Source organism: Crocuta crocuta, unplaced genomic scaffold, assembly GCF_008692635.1.
Source record: "Crocuta crocuta isolate KB4526 unplaced genomic scaffold, BGI_CrCroc_1.0 scaffold127, whole genome shotgun sequence".
Lineage (NCBI taxonomy): Eukaryota > Metazoa > Chordata > Mammalia > Carnivora > Hyaenidae > Crocuta > Crocuta crocuta.
The window spans coordinates 11230079-11246312 of record NW_027532008.1 but is presented as its reverse complement, the minus strand read 5'-3'; the positions used below and the strand labels follow the sequence as shown (position 1 = coordinate 11246312).

General features: G+C 55.2%; 1 protein-coding gene across 1 annotated transcript in view; it reads right to left on the bottom strand.

Moving 5' to 3' along the window:
- Nucleotides 1-8997: 8997 nt before the first annotated feature.
- The window catches only part of ARHGEF19 (Rho guanine nucleotide exchange factor 19), a 9473-nt gene continuing 2236 nt past the window's right edge, over nt 8998-16234 (bottom strand). Inside the window, exons 7-16 of the mRNA XM_077775577.1 lie at nt 15717-15877; nt 15472-15624; nt 15081-15210; nt 14889-14963; nt 14643-14732; nt 14304-14464; nt 12193-12351; nt 11802-11881; nt 9975-10079; nt 8998-9559 (exon numbers count right to left, since the gene is read on the bottom strand). Of these exons, the coding sequence (XP_077631703.1) occupies nt 9402-9559; nt 9975-10079; nt 11802-11881; nt 12193-12351; nt 14304-14464; nt 14643-14732; nt 14889-14963; nt 15081-15210; nt 15472-15624; nt 15717-15877 (1272 nt within the window). The 3' untranslated portion in view covers nt 8998-9401. The remainder of the gene's footprint in view (nt 9560-9974; nt 10080-11801; nt 11882-12192; nt 12352-14303; nt 14465-14642; nt 14733-14888; nt 14964-15080; nt 15211-15471; nt 15625-15716; nt 15878-16234) is intronic.

Sequence of the window (16234 nt, the reverse complement as noted above, 5' to 3'; positions counted from 1 at the left end):
CAAAGTGCCCGGTCTGTCCTGGGATCCCTGAAGACATCAGAGCCCTGCTCTCAAGGTGCCGACTGTCCAGTGGAAGCAGGGAGACAGCGACACGCCCTGCGACGCTGATGCCCAAGAGGCGTCGCTGTCAGGGAAGGAGGCGGCCCGGACCCAGCCCTGGAGTGGGCATTGGGGGCTTCCTGGAGGAGGGGGCACAACCAACCGCCATCTTACTCATCAGACCTCTGCTTTTCAGAGTTGAGACCGGCACTGGGCGCGTGCTCCTACCCTCCGGAGGCCGTGCCCTCCCTTGACCCCTGCCTGGCCCGCTGCCCCGCGTCGCTAANCGAAACCTCAGGTGGGAGGGGTAGGCGGGGCGAGTAGGCGGGACACCACCCGCAGGACCCCCGCCTCCCAGCCCGGGACTCTGCTGCCCCCCAGTGGCAGGACTGAGGAGGACCCTGCGTCCGCGTCCACTAGGGGAAACCAGGTTAAAGAACAGCAATTACCATAAAAAGAAAACGGTGATGATGATATTCACCACTTTACAGTTTGTAAAGTGCCTTCTCCGTCAATCACAGGCTGCACGGACTAGCATGCAGGATACTGGACTGAAATCAGATGGGGATTTAAGTCCTGAGTCAGGTTCCAACGGGCCATGTGACCTTGGACAAGTTGAGTCACCCTGAGCCTCCGAGTTCTCCTCTGTAGAATGGGTGACAAAATAGGGTTGTAGGATTCAGTGACCCAACGCCAGGTGCACGGGTTGCGCGGAGAACAATAATAACGCCCTTGTTATCGTAATGACACTTGCCCAGTCTGCCGGACATCGTCTCCCCTTTGAACAATGTTTTTTTGCAAAGTCCTTTTTCGAAGTGTCCCCTCCTCTACTCTGCACTATTATTCCCATTTCACAGATGAGGGGATTGAGGCTCTCAGAAAGGGGAAGTCACTCGCCTAGAGCCTTGTGACTTATACGTGGTGAAGCACGACTCAGAGGCAGGTTGGCCTGACTCCAGTCCCAGTGCTCACTCCCCACACCCTTTTTTGGAAACCAGAAAGTGCCTCAGAATCCCCTGTATCCTTCAGCCTCATCTGAATAAGCAGGCCCAGCCTCTGCCCCCATCAGCCTCTTTCTCCACCTGCCCCCACAAGGCCCAGCGGCGGCCCCTGACCCTCCTTTCCAACCCAGTCCCCAGCCCTTAGGACTCATAAGCCTCTTGAGAGTGGCTTCCAAAGGTCACCCTGTCCATTCCCCTGCTCCCCGCCCAAGCAGATGACTGTTCATCCTGTTCTACGTGCCGCTCAGGAGAGTCCCTAACTCCGCTTCCTCTACCCGCCCAGCTGTTGCAGTTCCCACAGTCGGGAAGTTCACCGTCTGTCTCGCCAGAGTCCCTCCTGCTGCCGGCTCAGCCCCTTTCCTTTTGCTCTTTTCTCACAGGAGTGTCAGAAACACGGTCTGGGGAGGACACTTGGGGCCTGGAGGGAGGAGCCCTGGAATGGGGAAGGGTCACTCAGGGACAGGAAGTGAGAGCTGAGCCCAGGTTCAACCCCAGGTCAGGGCGGCAAGAGTGGCCAAGCTGGTCTCCTGATGCCCAGGACTGGCTCAGCCCAGGTGGGGCAGCCTCACCCACAGCCTGAGGGCGCCCGGGCCCACCCCCCACCCCGTGGTGCTCCTGGGCCTGGCGTGGGAACTTGAGGAGCGGAGCGGGTCTAAGGACATGTGAGGAGCTCAGGCTCAGGAGTCGTGTGGGGCTGGGTTCAAATCCCCTCAGAATCCTCTAGAAACGTTTGTTGAGCATCTCCTCTGAGCCAGGCACTGCATTCAGCACTGAGGCCAAAGCCAAGGTCGCTGCCCCATGGAGGTCCTGGTCCAGCTGGGAGGTGACAGTGAGCAAGTCAACAATGAATAAACAAGAAATCCCAGAATGGCGGGAAGAAAGGCAGGGAAGCCACATATCGAGTGATCAGGGAAGTTCTCCAGAGGAGGGAGCCTTTGGGTCACGGCCGGAACAGCAAGAAGGAGCCAGACCTGAAGAAGGGACCAGAGACTGCCCCGGGAAGAGGGAAGGATCTAGGCAAAAGCCCTGAGGTGGGAATGAGCTTGGAAAAACGGCCAGGGCAGCAAGCCTGCAGTGTAGGGACTCACACACTGCCTTTCTCTCTGAATGGCCGTTTTCTCATCTGTGAAATGGGTTCAACAATACCCGCTGAATATAGAGATGGACATAGAGTCCTTATACCAGGGCCTAAGTGGTCATGGAATACTGGACATTGTCTCATTGCTCTAATAACAGGCCCATTGGCGGTTTCAAGGCCATCCCCCAATCCCAAACTGCCCCCACCAGGCACACGGGGCTGCCCCACCGGTTAATCGGTTACGGAAGGGTTTCAGGTCTTGTCCAAGGGCGCCCCACAGTTTGTAGAGCCTCTCCTCCAGCCTTCCCGCTGCCCTGAAGAGCAGGTGATTGGAGTCATCGATGGCAAAGAGTCTGGTCCCAGGCTCACAGCAGGTGCTCAGAGCATGTCAGGCACAGGTCTTGCCTCGGCTGCCGCCCCATGATGAGCTTTCACGTTCCACAGGCCTTTCTTACCAAACTTCCTTCATCTGCAAAAAGAGTCATTTTCCAGCCTCACAGATCCTTAAGCCCGATGGTTCTGGCTCACCGCTAAACTCCTGGAATCAGAAGGCAACTCTTCCATCAAAACCCAGATCAAGTATTAGAGCAAGCATCCTTGGGCCCTCCCACCTGGAAGCAGAGTAGGAGGAGGCCAAGGTCAAGGTCAGATCCAGGACTTGAGCCACACACTCCCTCTCTCTTCCCCACTGGAAAGGCCTTTTTGAAGCGGCTAGTTCCCAGAGGGGGGCAAATCCTGGGTCTCTGCTCTTCTGTAGCCTATTCCTACCATCTCCACGTCAGCCCTCAAGACGTAACTGGGGTAGCACTGCCTCCAGCAAGCCCATCCTGGTCTCCTGTGAGAGCTGGCAGCTGCTTTATTCACCCACCCACAGCTCCAGGGTTTCTCTTTCCGGGTAAAGCTTCTGTTGAAGTTTCACTCCGATGCATCAGGGACACAGATCTTACACGGGGAGCTCTGTGAACTGTCCCCCAGATAAGCAGCCTGTGTCAAGGGCATCCTCAGACTCCTCCCCCACCAGGATAGCCCCACCCTGACCTCTACACCTTCAGTGACTTCTGCCTGCTTTTGTACTTTACCTGAATACAATCATCTGAGAAATCCTCTCTGTATCCGGCTTTTCTCGCATTGTGTCCAGATTATGTCCTTACACATACTTGCATATGGCTTCTTCCCATTACTGTGTAGTGTTTCCCATGGGAATAGACCACAGTTTATCCATTTTGCCCCTGATGAGCACCTGGGTCACTTCTACTATTTTGGTCATTAATGAACAGGACCTCTATGAACACTCTAGCTCGTGTCTTTTGGGGCCTATGTGTACATGTTTCTGTTGAGTCTATACCCAAAGAAGGAAGTGGATTTGCTGGGTCACTGGGTAAGCACGTCCTCAGCCTTAGCAGATGCAGCCAAACTATTTTCCTAAGTGGTGTGCCAGTCCAGACCCTGCCAACAGCGTAGGGGGCGTCCTGCTACCCCCACCTTTACCAGCTCTTGCGTCTGTCTGGGATGCCTCCCTGCATTGCATCCAGTCTCCTGTCTGTCTCGCCCATTACAGACAGTGGGTGCTTCGGTGCCCCCGTCCCTCGTCCCCCCTCCATGGGAGACACAGATGAGAGAGGAGAATGAGCAGGGTTGGAAANGGAGAGGAGAGGAGAGGAGAGGAGAGGAGAGGAGAGGAGAGGAGAGGAGGAAGGGAGATAAGGAGGAAGAGAATCAACAAAGAAACAGACCATCTCCATGCCGTGGGGCTCCACACCGCTGCCCCAAAAGTGAGTGCCTGCTGGGACTGAAGCTTTGGACTGGATAAATTTCTTTCTCAACAGTTTCCTTTGAGGATAAAATCTTGGAAACAATAGTCTAGAGCCTGGGGTCTATTGGGAGTGGTGGAGGGAAGCAGGACCCCTCCAGTCACTGTAGAGAAGGGGTCAGCCCTGGGTGGGAAGGGGATTCCAGGAAGCCTTGAGATTGGCTCCCAAAGGTATGTGGCTTGGAGACTGGCCGAGCAGACAGCCTCAGGGGCCAAAACCCCAACCCCAGACACGCCCGCCCCCATCTCCTGTTCTGCCAGGCCCATCCACCTTCCTCCATCTCCCACGGCAAGCAAGGGCAGGGCCCGAGGTCTTTGGCCAAGACCAGATACCCAGGCCAGGCCTACCATGTGGAGGCATGTACAACGGAGAGAGGGGCTTCCTCAAGATGCCTTGCCTGGATCTACCTCCTGGATAGGTGAGGGAAGGGGGCCTGTTGGGGCCATGTGCAGCCCTCACCTCCCTGCCTGGCAACATGGCCCCAAAGCCAGCCCCTCCCCCCCCCCCCCCCAGCCCCAGCCCCCAGCAGCCTAGCACAGACTTGGGCGTCAGCCAGAACCCAGATGTGCCAGGGCAGGTTGAATGGGGAGAGCTCGTTTCCTCCGCTTCGCCAGGCTGGTGCCAACTGGGCTTTCCCAGTGCAGATTCAGCACTGGAGGCCCTTTGGTTTACTCAGTGCAGGAGTCTCCTTCCTGGAGTTCCTTGAATCTTTAAGGGACAGAGGCCTGACTGCCTCACGAAGGCCCCACACTCTGGCTATGCAGCTCTGACACAATAAAAGTCACCATTTGGGGCAACTTCTTATGGACCAGGTGCTGTATTGATTTTACATACTTTCTTTCACAGAGGCTGCATGAAATAGGCATTACTATCACCATCTCCATTGTGGAGATGTGGTAACAGAGGCTTAGAGCCATTAAGTGTCTTACTTAAAATCATATGATATAGATAGATGATAGATAGATAGACAATAGATAGATAAGATAGAGAGATGATAGACAGTTGATATATAGATAGATGATATAGATGATAGACAATAGATTTCCTGCCTCTGTCCGATGGGAGGGCCTAGATGCAGTGACACCTCAATAGCAATAAGCACACCAGTGTCCAGATCTTGGTCTCTAAATACCACTCTCCAATAAAGGAAACTATACCCCTTAGAGAAATGGCAGATTCTAGCACTCAGGGAGGGTAAATACAAGGTGAGCCTGGAGCATCTCATAGTGCCAGAAAGTAAGGCAGTGCTCAAAAAACAAAAAGATGAGGGGATGTCAGACAGACACAGGAGCCTATCTGGAAAAGCTTCCAATGGCCAAAGCTGGAACGATTTGAACAATAAAATACATAACTTAGTATTGAATTATCACTCAAAGGAAAGATGAATAAAAGCATAAATACATGCCTTTATAATAAATGACTGATTATGTAAGTAGGGAAAAGGAACAAATCTTCCTGACAGAAGAACCCCAAATAATATATGTAGCTCTATCCACCAGGAACTTGGAGCATGCCTTGAGAGTGGGTTCCATTTGCTTCCAAAGAACAGAGTATGGAAAGGGAAAATAGGGGAGCCTGGCTGGCTTAGTTGGTAGAGTACATGGCTCTCGATGTCGGGGTTGGGGCTCCAGCCCCACATTGGGTGTAGAGATTACTTTTAAAAAAAATAAAATCAGGGCACCTGGGTGGCGCAGCTGGTTAAGAGTCCGACTTTGGGCTCAGGTCATGATTTCATGGTTTGTGGGTTTGGGCCCCATAGCACAGAGCCTGCTTCTGATTCTCTCTCTCCCTCTCTGTCTGCCCTTGCCCCTTTCATACACTCTCTCTCAAAATAAATAAATAAACATTTAAAGAATAAAATAAAAATCAGGGCGCCTCGGTGGCTCAGTCGGTTAAGCATCTGAGTCTTGATTTTGGCTCAGGTCATGATCTCACGGTTCGTGAGACTGAGCCCTGCGATGGGCTCCGCGCTGACAGCGTGGAGATTGCTTGAGCTCTCTCTCTCTCTCTCTCTCTCTCTTTCTCTCTGCCCCTTCCCCCTGCTTGTATATTCTCTCTCTCAAAATAAATAAACTTCAACTTTTTCCAATTTAAATTAAAAAAAAAAGGAAAGGGGAAAACAGTAAGTTCACAGTGGGAAAGTCTGGCAGACACCAGCTTAACCATATAATCAACGTGAACATCACCCGGACTAAGTCACGTGGGCATCATGTGCCTCCTGAGATCATGTGACAAGAAAGGCACTCTGCCTCTGAGGTATTCTTCCCTCAAACCCATAACTTCTGCCTCGTCATAAGAAAAACATCAGATAAACCCAAATAGAGGGACAGTCTAACAAAATCCTGACCAGAACTCCTTAAAATTGTCAAGGTCACGGAAACCAAAAAAGATGGAGAAAGTGTTGCACACCAGAGGACCCCACGGAGCCATGAGAACAACATGCAATGTGAGATCCTGGACCGGATCCTGGACCAGAAAAAGGACATTAGTGGGAAAACTGGTGAAATCTGAATAAAATCTGGAGTTCAGTTAATAGTCATGTACTGAAGTTGGTTTCTTAGTTTTGACAACTGTACCATGGTAATGTAAGATGTTAACAGCAGGGAAAACGTGGAAAGGGGCATATGGAGCTCTCTGTGCCATCTCTGAAACTTTTCTGTAAATCTACAATTATTCCAAAGTAAAGACTTTATTTTATTAAAAAAATTTTTTTAATGTTTATTTATTTTTGAGAGAGAAAGACACAGAGTGTGAGCAGGGGAGGAGCAGAGAGCGAGGGAGACACAGAATCCGAAACAGGCTCCAGGCTCTGAGCTGTCTGCACAGAGCCCGATGTGGGGCTTGAACTCACAAACCGTGAGATCATGACCTGAGCTGAAGTCAGACACTTAACTGACTGAGCCACGCAGGCGCCCCAAAAAAGACTTTATTTTAAAAAATCACATGGGTTGGGTCACCCGGGTAGCTCAGTTGTTTGAGCACCTGACTTGTGATTTCGGCTCAGGCCAGGATCCCAGGGCCATGGGATTAAGCCCTGCATGGGCTCCTTAAGATTCTCTCCCTCTCCCTCTGCCCCTCTCCCCCATTCATGCTCTCTCTCCCTCTCTCTCTCCCTCTCTCTCTCCCTCTCTAAAAGAACAAAATAATCGCATGGGTATAAATGTCTGAACCAGGATTCAAATTCAAATGTGTCTGCCTGCTTCGGCATATGCTTCCCATACACTCCACCTTCTCCACACCACCCATGTTAGAAAGTCACTCCCAAAAACTTCTTCCTGGGTCTGAGCCCCTCCCCATCCGCCCATGTTGGCCTTCTAGGACCACCCTGGCTCATAGTCTTTGCCCCATGGCCTCCTTTTGAGGGATGAGGATGCTCTGGTCCCCCCAGATGCAGTCACATCTCCAAGCTCACTCCCAGGTGCTTCTACTCTCTTGGATGATTTGGGTTTCGATGAACATTGGCCTCCCCCGCAGCTACCACCCCCGTGCAGGAGCCCTCAAACTCCACTTGGGGATCCACAGGGTTCCAGGAAAGAGAACTCCCCAGCTTGGCTCCAGGGATAAAGCACACGACCTAAGCTAGGTCTGTCAACACACGCCACCCGCCCCGGCCACTGTGATCAGCCCAGAGGTAGCCACGTGACCCAAGCTGGTCTAATCAAAAAGCATCCCAGGCCTTTGACAGGGAACAATTCCCTCCTTCCATGTTGGATGTGAATGAAGAAGCCCCTGGAAGCCTTAGGATGAAGACAATAATACCAAGGACCACACAGTAGAAAAATAGAAAGAGCTGGGTCCTAAGTGACATGAAACCTTGCTTGAAGCCCACCCTGCCTATCGACTTCTTAGTTATGAGAACTGTGGCAGGCTGAGAACCGGTCCCCTAAGCGATATCTACATCCTAACCGCTGGAGTTTGTGAATGTTATCTTATATGATAAACATGGGGGGGGAATAGATTTTTTTTTTTAATGTTTATTTATTTTTGAGAGGGAGAGAGCAGGGGGGAGGCAGAGAGAGAGAGAGGATCCAAAGTGGGCTCTGTGCTGACAGCGGAGAGCCCAATGCGGGCTCAAACTCAGGAACCGTGAAATCATGACCTGAGCTCAAGTCAGATGCTTAACCAACTGAGTCACCCAGGAGCGCCACAAGGTGGGGGATAGATTTTTCAGGTGGGGTTTAAGGATTATGAGATGAGTATCTGGGTGGACCCCAAATGCAATCACATGTATCCTTATACTTGGGAAGCAGAGGGAGAACTGACATGTAGACACACAGAGGAGAAGGCAGTGTGATCTTAGAGGCAGAGACGGGAGCAGTGTGGCCACAAGCCAAGGAAAGCTGGCGGCCCCCAGTGCTGGAACAGATGAGTGACAACTCTCCCCTGCAGCACACATCTGCTGCAGGACAGGGGACAGCCATGCAAACACTTTGCATGGTTTTGGCCCAATGATACCGACTTCAGATTTCCGGCCTCCAGAACAGTCGGAGCATACATTTCTGTTGTTTAAGTCCCCTAATTTGTGATCATTTGTTACAGAAAGCTGTAAGAAACAAACACAAGAGCTAATACATTCTCATTAATCCCAAGGCTGATTTCAATCTGGTATTTTGTCACTTGCAGTGAAAAGCAGTCTAATTCATCCACAGCCCTGCTGTCACCCTCCTCTGGTTAAGAGGTGAACTCCAAGGGGCGCCTGGGAGGCTCAGTTGGTTAAGCGTCCAACTTTGGCTCAGGTCATGATCTCACGGTCCGTGGGTTCGAGCCCCGGGTCAGGCTCTGGGCTGGCAGCTAGCTCAGAGCCTGGAGCCTGCTTTGGATTCTGTGTCCCCCTCTCTCTCTCTGCCCCTCCCCCACTCACACTCTGTCTCTGTCACTCAAAAATGAGTAAATGTTAAAAAAAAAACTTTTTTAAAAAAGAGGTGAACTCTATGGAAAGACAAATCCCCACTGGGAGGCAGCCAGAGACCCCCCCTGACCTTTAGCTGGGGAAGTAGGGCAAGGGGCGGGGGTGGGGGCAGCATCCGACAGCTCACAGACTCCAAGCAAAGGCATCATGAGAGTTTATTTACAGAAAAGTCACAGCAACCAGGGCCCATGCAGGCTGTGGCCCAAAGACCCCAGATACAGATATAGATGTGTATACAGATATGTACACAAGTCCCAGCACCCAACAGCACCGGAGCTGTCCCCAGCCAGGCCCCTGCCAGAGGGACCAAGAGTCCGGCAGGGTGAAGGGAGTGGGCCCCAGTCCTTGCCAGATATCGCGGGTCCCCTGTGCAGTCCCCATGCCAGAGGAAGGGAGTGGCGTGTGTCCCGAAGCGTGGACTTTGAGGACCGCGAAGACAGGCTGAGCTCCTGATGCCAGGCCATGGCACGGCAGTGATGGCCTGGGGCACGGGGCACGGCAGGCCCCTCCACACCCGTCCAGCAGCTGGGCATGGAGCCGGCGTCCCAGGCCACGGCTGCCCGTCACGCAGGGGGCTCCCCCACTTTGCTGGTGGCGTTTGTGACCCGCTTGTTTTCCCGGAGGTTTCGAAGACGGGCACTGAGGCTGCTGATCTCTTCCACGTAGGCCTGGGGCACCCACCCCTTCTCACCATCTGCCAGGCGGACCCCCTCCAGCCAGCCTACAGGCCAGGAGCAGCATCAGTGAGTGGCATCGAAAGGACACCAGGGCCAGGTCTGCAAGGGAACGCCTGGGCCCTGACGCAAGCCTTGTCTGCACCCCCGGGGGCAGAGGTGACATCATCCCAGCACCTCCCAGCACCAGGAAGAACCCTGCCTTTAGCAGTTTCGTAGATGAACTTCTGACCTCTTTTTCCCAACATCCTCTACGAAGGGTATTTCCCACTCTCCCCCCATCAGTCGCTCCAAATCCTACATCTTTATAAGCAAGAAGTTCCTCCTCTCGTCTAACTTGATTCCTGCATGCTGTGGTTGATCAACGCTTGCATAACCTTTTCCTGGGATATCTTAGCCATCTAGCTACCTCCTACCCACCCAAGCCCCATGAGGGAGGCCTTCCCGGGAAGCCCCTCTCACCGTCACTGGTTTGGGTCCTCACTGCCAGGATGTCAGTCTTCTCCAGGGTCAGCTCATCGGGCTGCAGTGCCTTGTATGTCCTGACACACTGGACCTGGGGGCGGTCTGACAGCCCAGGGGAGAGTGAGGGGGTCCGCAGGGGAGTATAACAGGGGGCAGGGCGGGGTTGGGGGAGGAAGCAAAGGGGCAGGAGGGCGGCTGCATTTTCTCTGCGCCTCCCTCTGCCCACCCTGGCCACCCTCCTCTCTTAGAAACACAAGCCCTAGGTGAATCCAGTCCCTCCCAGCTTACTGCTTCCGTGCCCGGGGCTCTCACCTCCCCAGCTCAGTCTGACACCTTGATGCTGACCTCCAGGCCAATGTCCAACTACCCCCAGATACCCCCCACAAAACAGTAATGGCCCCTTCATATGTTACTTCTCTGGGGCTCCCTCTAATCCACCCTTCTCAACCAAGTCACACCACCCCCCCAGATATAACCCTTCAGGGCTTCCCGGTCCTCTTTGAATAAAATAAAATCCAAAGTCCTCCCCACAGCCTACAAAGCCACACATGGGATGGCATTGCCTTCTTGCTAGCCTCCGCTCCTCCCCTCTTCTTCCCCTCTCCCCCTTGCTCCTAAAGCTCAGCAACAATGCCTGCCCTGCTGTTCCCCAAATCCTCTGAATTCCCTTCTGCCTCAGGGCCTTTGCACTGGCTGCTCCACCCTCCAAGAGTCCTTTCCCGCAGATCTCTTCATGGCTGCCCCTCTTCATCCTTCAGGGGCCTTCCCTGACCACCTGTCTGGAGTGGGAAGCTCGCCCCACAGCCCAAGCAGGACTCCTAGCCCGAGCCAGAGAACCTGCTTCGGTCTAGGCCCTAGGCTCGTTCTACCACCGCAGGCAGGCTGGCAGTACTGGGAAAACCACAGACTGTGGGGCCAGACCTGGCTTGAATCCCAGCTCTGCTACCCATTGGCTACCTGACCTTGGGCAAGTTACTTAACATTTCTGAGCCTGTTTTCTCAGATATGAAAAAAAGGAGTCTGTTTAACAGGCTTGTCATGAGGATTAAGTAAAATAAATGCATATAAAAGCTCCTAATACCAGGCCTGACACATGGCAAGTAGGCGGACACATGAGTTCCCTTCCACCCCCTTCGTTAGCTCAGCCCTAACTCCCCTGCTCAAAACCCTCCAGTCGCTGCGTGGTATCCGCCGCCTCAAGGTCCTCTGTGATCGGGCACCACTCTGGCTGGCCTGCCTCACTTACTAGTTGGGTGAATTTGCACAGGTCACTTTACCTCTCTGAACCTGGTTTTCTAACGTGTAAAATGGAGTTCTACAAGGGTGAAGTGGCAGGATACAAAAGGCTTTGTCGGGGCGCCTGGGTGGCTCAGTCAGTGAGGCTCAGGTCAGGATCTCGCGGCTCGTGGGTTCGAGCCCCGCCTCGGGCTCTGTGCTGACAGCTCAGAGCCTGGAGCCGGCTTCAGAGTCCCTGTCTCCCTCTGTCTTTGCCCCTTGCCTGCTCCCACTCTGTCTCTCTCTCAAAAATAAATAAACATCAAAAGATTAAAAAATAAATAAATAAAAACAAAAGGCTTTGTCATCTCCAGGGTGCTGCCTGTGCATATGGGGTGGGGGTGGGGGTATCGCCCTGTCCAGTGTAAAACCCACCCCTCCTTCAAGGGTCTGTGCAGCCACCCCTGACTGCCCCGGGCCAGCCGATCTCTCTCCCCTGCCAGCCAGCGCACAATTGGAGGAAAGGGAAGAGCAGCGAGGGATCCTGCCCCGGGGCACGTGGACCGAGAAGCAGGTGATGGGGGAGGGGAGGGGGCAGCAGGCTGCTACCTTGGCCTTCGCTGAAGACCTCCTTGTCCTCCTGGGAGCTGGAGGGGCACATGGCCGAGATCCATCGCCGCTTCTCACTTCTAGGGAGGGGGAGGCTGAGCTGTCACAAGGCGCAAAATCTCCCAGGGCCAGAGTGGTGAAACAGGGCTGGGAGAATCAGGCATGACGTCCAGGCTCAGGACCCACCCCAGGGCCCACCCCACAGCCCCTGTCCCCAAGCCTGGGCCCCACCCAGCTCTGAGCATAAGGACCGAGCAGGCCCAGAAGCTCCTGGGCGCCAGCTCCACGCGTGCCCTGCCTTGTGCCAGTGTCATCCGTCCTGCGGCCCGAGGTTAAAGGCCTCCTGGTGCCTGCCTGGGGGTCCTCCCTCCCTGGCCCTGGGCCCACTCACTCCGTCCGGGCTCTCAGCAGGAACTGGTGCTTCGCGTGTGGCCCGTGGAGGAGCTGCAGAAGGAACACGTGGCCGGGGATGCCCTGCAGCTTCAGGCTCAGATCCTTCACCTGGAGCTCGGCCATCTTGGCGTGGAGGAAAACTGCGAACTTCCCTAGCCTGCAGGGGTGGGGGGTGGGGAGGCAAGGTCAACCCGGCTCGTCCCCAGGCTCCCAGCCCCACCCTCTCAGGGCAGGTGAGTTCGGGATCTCAAGGAGAGGGGATGGCTGCCCACCCCCCCTCGCTCCCCACGGAAACTGGGCCGTGTAAGACATCAGCTCCCTAACAGCCAGCACAGTCCCCGTGAGGAAAGGGGAGCCCACAGAAGTGGAAGGGGACAAAAGCTAGACCCTGTGTCCGGCGTGCTTCCAAGTTCTCTCAGAACCTCTCCCTGAGTCCCTGTTCTAAAGAGCCCACAGACAGCCACTCGGATGAGACCCTGCGCTGTGGAGTGTCTGCCTCTCTCACTGGCGTAGAACTTGAACTTTGTCCACTATTTGCCCCACTCTATCCCAGGGCCGCACCCTGCCTGGCCCACAGTTTGGGCTCAATAAACACTTGTGGGAAGAAGGGGCAGGTGGGTGGGTCAAGGATGTTCCACGGATTCCTTGCTCTCAACCCGTCTGACCCGCAGTCAGTATCTTGCACGCCAACCGAGATCGCGTCACTGTTGCCCATTCCGGGGAAACACTCCCCATCAGCTTGTCCAGGAGGAAAGTCAGCCATTTTCTCACCTCTTCCCTCCCTCTCCCTGCACAGCCAGCCAGCGGCTCCACCCCANCCCCGCCCCCCCAACCACCACCACACCTGAAGCACCTATTGTCACCTGGGCACAAGTGCAATAGCTTCTGGCCTCTTCCGTTCTAGTCCATCCCCCAAAATGGCCGGGAGTAAGAGGTCACTCATCTGCTTCACACAATCCCCACGGCCCTCAGGACACCCAGCCTCTGTACTGTGACTTTCAATGCCCCAACTTCCCTCTCCTGCTCTTCCCCTCTACAAGCCCGCCCAGATTAGGCTTCATCATCCCCGATGAATCTGCCATTATACCTTCCTGTGACTTTGCTACATATCCTCCCAAACTCCTTCTCTACCTGGCAAACTCCTATTTATCCTTCAAAACCCAGCTCAGATGTCCCTTCCTCTTTGAAGCTTTACTGATTCTCACCCCATGCCAGGGGATGAGATAGTGCAAGTACACCTTTCCATCAAAACCCTAACCAGGTGGTTAGCAGGATGTATTTGAATTGTTCTGAAGGCTCCTCTAGGCAGAAAACAATTCTCATTCATCTTTATGTCCCCAGCACCCAAAAGCGCCCAGTAGAGAATAGGGGTCCAGGGACATTTTAATGAATGAACGAATAAATCAGGAATGAACCCTTCCCATAGTATAAGAAGTCCATTCTTCATCGCATTCAGCCTTAAGGCTTACCTTCCTCAGAAAGTCTTATCGCTCAACCCAAACTTATTACTCACAGCTAATATTGGGTGTTCACCACGTGCCAGGCACTGTGCTACGGTCTTTCCTAATATTATTATCACACTGAATCTCCCCACATGGTAGTCTCTATCTTACAGATGGAGAACAGGATAATACAATGGGTAAGAGCCTGGGATCAGACATCAGATGGACCTGGCCTCCGGGCTCCTGCACTTTGCTAGCTCCACGATCTTGAGAATAATAAGGGAGCCTCCTTTCCAGGGAGATGTTTAAAGGAGTGAGGAGAATAATCCACACAGCATGCCGGCACAGACCCAGTAAATGTTGGCCATCATCATCATGACTCAGGACGGAGCTGGGACTCCAGGGTTGTGCTCTTAATCTCTGCTCTACTTGGCTTAGGCTCGGAGCAGCGTCAAGTCCACCACATAGAGTCCAGCCCTTGGTTCTTAGGTCTGGAAAATGGAGTGGCCTTGCCTCACATCTCCGCCTGTCCTGGGGGGAGCCTCCGAGGCTCAGGGTGCCAGGCCGGCACCGGCTGACTGTGACTCCTGGACTGGTTGTGAGCCCAACAGTGGGCAAGAAGGGAGCCTGGCTCCAGTCTCCCTCCCCTGACCCTGCCCAGACTCACTCCTTCCGCCGGGAGAGCAGCAAGCAGTCATTGAAGAGGTGCAGGTAGACTGCCTTACTGGACAGCTTCAGCTTGGCAGGGGGCGCCGCGGGCAGTGGTGCCAGCTCCACCAGCTCCCCGTGCCGAACCAGCCAGCGGGCCTGAGAGATTAGTGGGAAGATCTGGAAGGGTGGATGGGGCAAGGCGGAGGGCAGGTCAGGCCCAGGAGAGCAGAGCAAAGAGCACAGAGCAGGGGATGGGGGGGGATGGGCAGCGATGAACTGGCCCCCAGTGCCCAGCGGGGGAGGGGATGAGAGCTGCCCCTTTGCGGTCCCCGTCCCCCCAGCTGCGGACCCGCACCTTGCCCTCGAAGTGGATCTTCTTGCTCAGGTGGATGAGCTCCTCTGTTCTCTTCATGGACTGCACACTGGCATTGCACTCTTGCACCAGCTGGGGAGGCCGTCGGGGGGTCACTGGCAGCTCCCCCAACCCCGGCTCCCAGAGCCCAGCCGCAGACTCCCCCCTGGGGACCAGAGGCTCCGAAGGCTGGGGCTCATTCAGAGACATGTCGGTGTTTTGGGGGAGGCCCTCGGGAGCCGAGCTCACCTCCTTGAGCGCATTGAAGGCCTTGGTGGCCACAGCTTCATCTTCTGAGCCCTGTGCCGTCCTCTTCAGGATGTTCTGGAGGGTGGGGGTGGGGCAGTGAGGCAGGCCATGACCCCCACCTATAACCCTGCCCACCCGCGGGGACCCACGTTCCTCACACGGCCCTCACTGTAGCCCGGTGCCTTCTAGTACCTCCACCAGCATCTTGAGGCGGGTGATCCTCTGAAATGGCAGGATAAGGAAGGAGGTGAGGGGCAGGCGCTGGCATACGGGAGACTCCTCCAGGCGAGCCAGTATGCCAGGGAACTTGGGATTCTCCAGGCTGAAAGATGGGGAGGGGTCTGGGGTCACGGATGGGTGCTTGGTCCCATGAACTGCCAGGATCCATGACCCCAGCCGCCACCTTGAGGTGCCTTCTCAGCATATCCCTCCTGCCTCCTGCGGTTGGACATAACCTTATCCTTGTCGGAGAGCCCCGTTCAGGAGCTCCTCCCCTCCCAGGTCACCCTTCCTCACCCCGTCCTCTGTGCCCACTCCTAAGACTCCCTCTATCCTCCCCCTGCCCCCCAGCCTCCGGCCCTACAGCAGGCGCTGGTAGGTGCGCTCCTGGTAGGCCTGGTTGGTGACGTAGGGCAGGTAGACTCGGCGGAAGGCGGGGCAGTGCTGTAACACAATGTCGCACACGCTGAAGCGCAGGACATCTGCCTCCAGCCGCTGCTCCAGGTCCTGCAGGAACCTGAGGGGCCGGCAAGGGGTCAGGGTCAAGGCCAAGGAGAGAGCCCAGACCTGGGACCCCTGCAACCACCCCTGACCCGACCACTCCCTCACCTCTCGCTGGTGCTCTTGACCTCGGGCAGTTTGGAGAACAGCCACTGCTTGTCCTGCACCCCTAGACATTCGCTCAGCTCAGCAGAGCCTAAGAAGTGGCCCACGGCCACCGACAGGCTGTGGATGTATGAGGCCTCGGACGTGATCAGCTCAAACTTGGCCTGAGTGCGGGCGGACACGGGGTTGAAAGGGCCGGAANCGCCCTCGTGTTCCGGCCCCTTCGCTAGCCCCGCCTCCGAATACCTGGGGCCAGGCGGGCTCGGGACACCCACCTCCTGCCGCGCGCGATTGTTCAAACCCGGTTGAAGACCTTGACCGAGCCCCTAGCTCCACCCACTGGGCGCGGCCCTAGTCCTCCAAAGGCCCTGCCCCTCTGCGGGGAGCCCTTCATTTAGCCCCGACCCCGCTCCAGGACCGGCTAAGCCCCTCGCCCACCACGCTTTTTCTCTCCGGAGGGCTCTGCCCCGCCCCCGCCCTCGCTTCCCCGGCCCCACCTCAGCCTGCCCAGCCTGACCCCG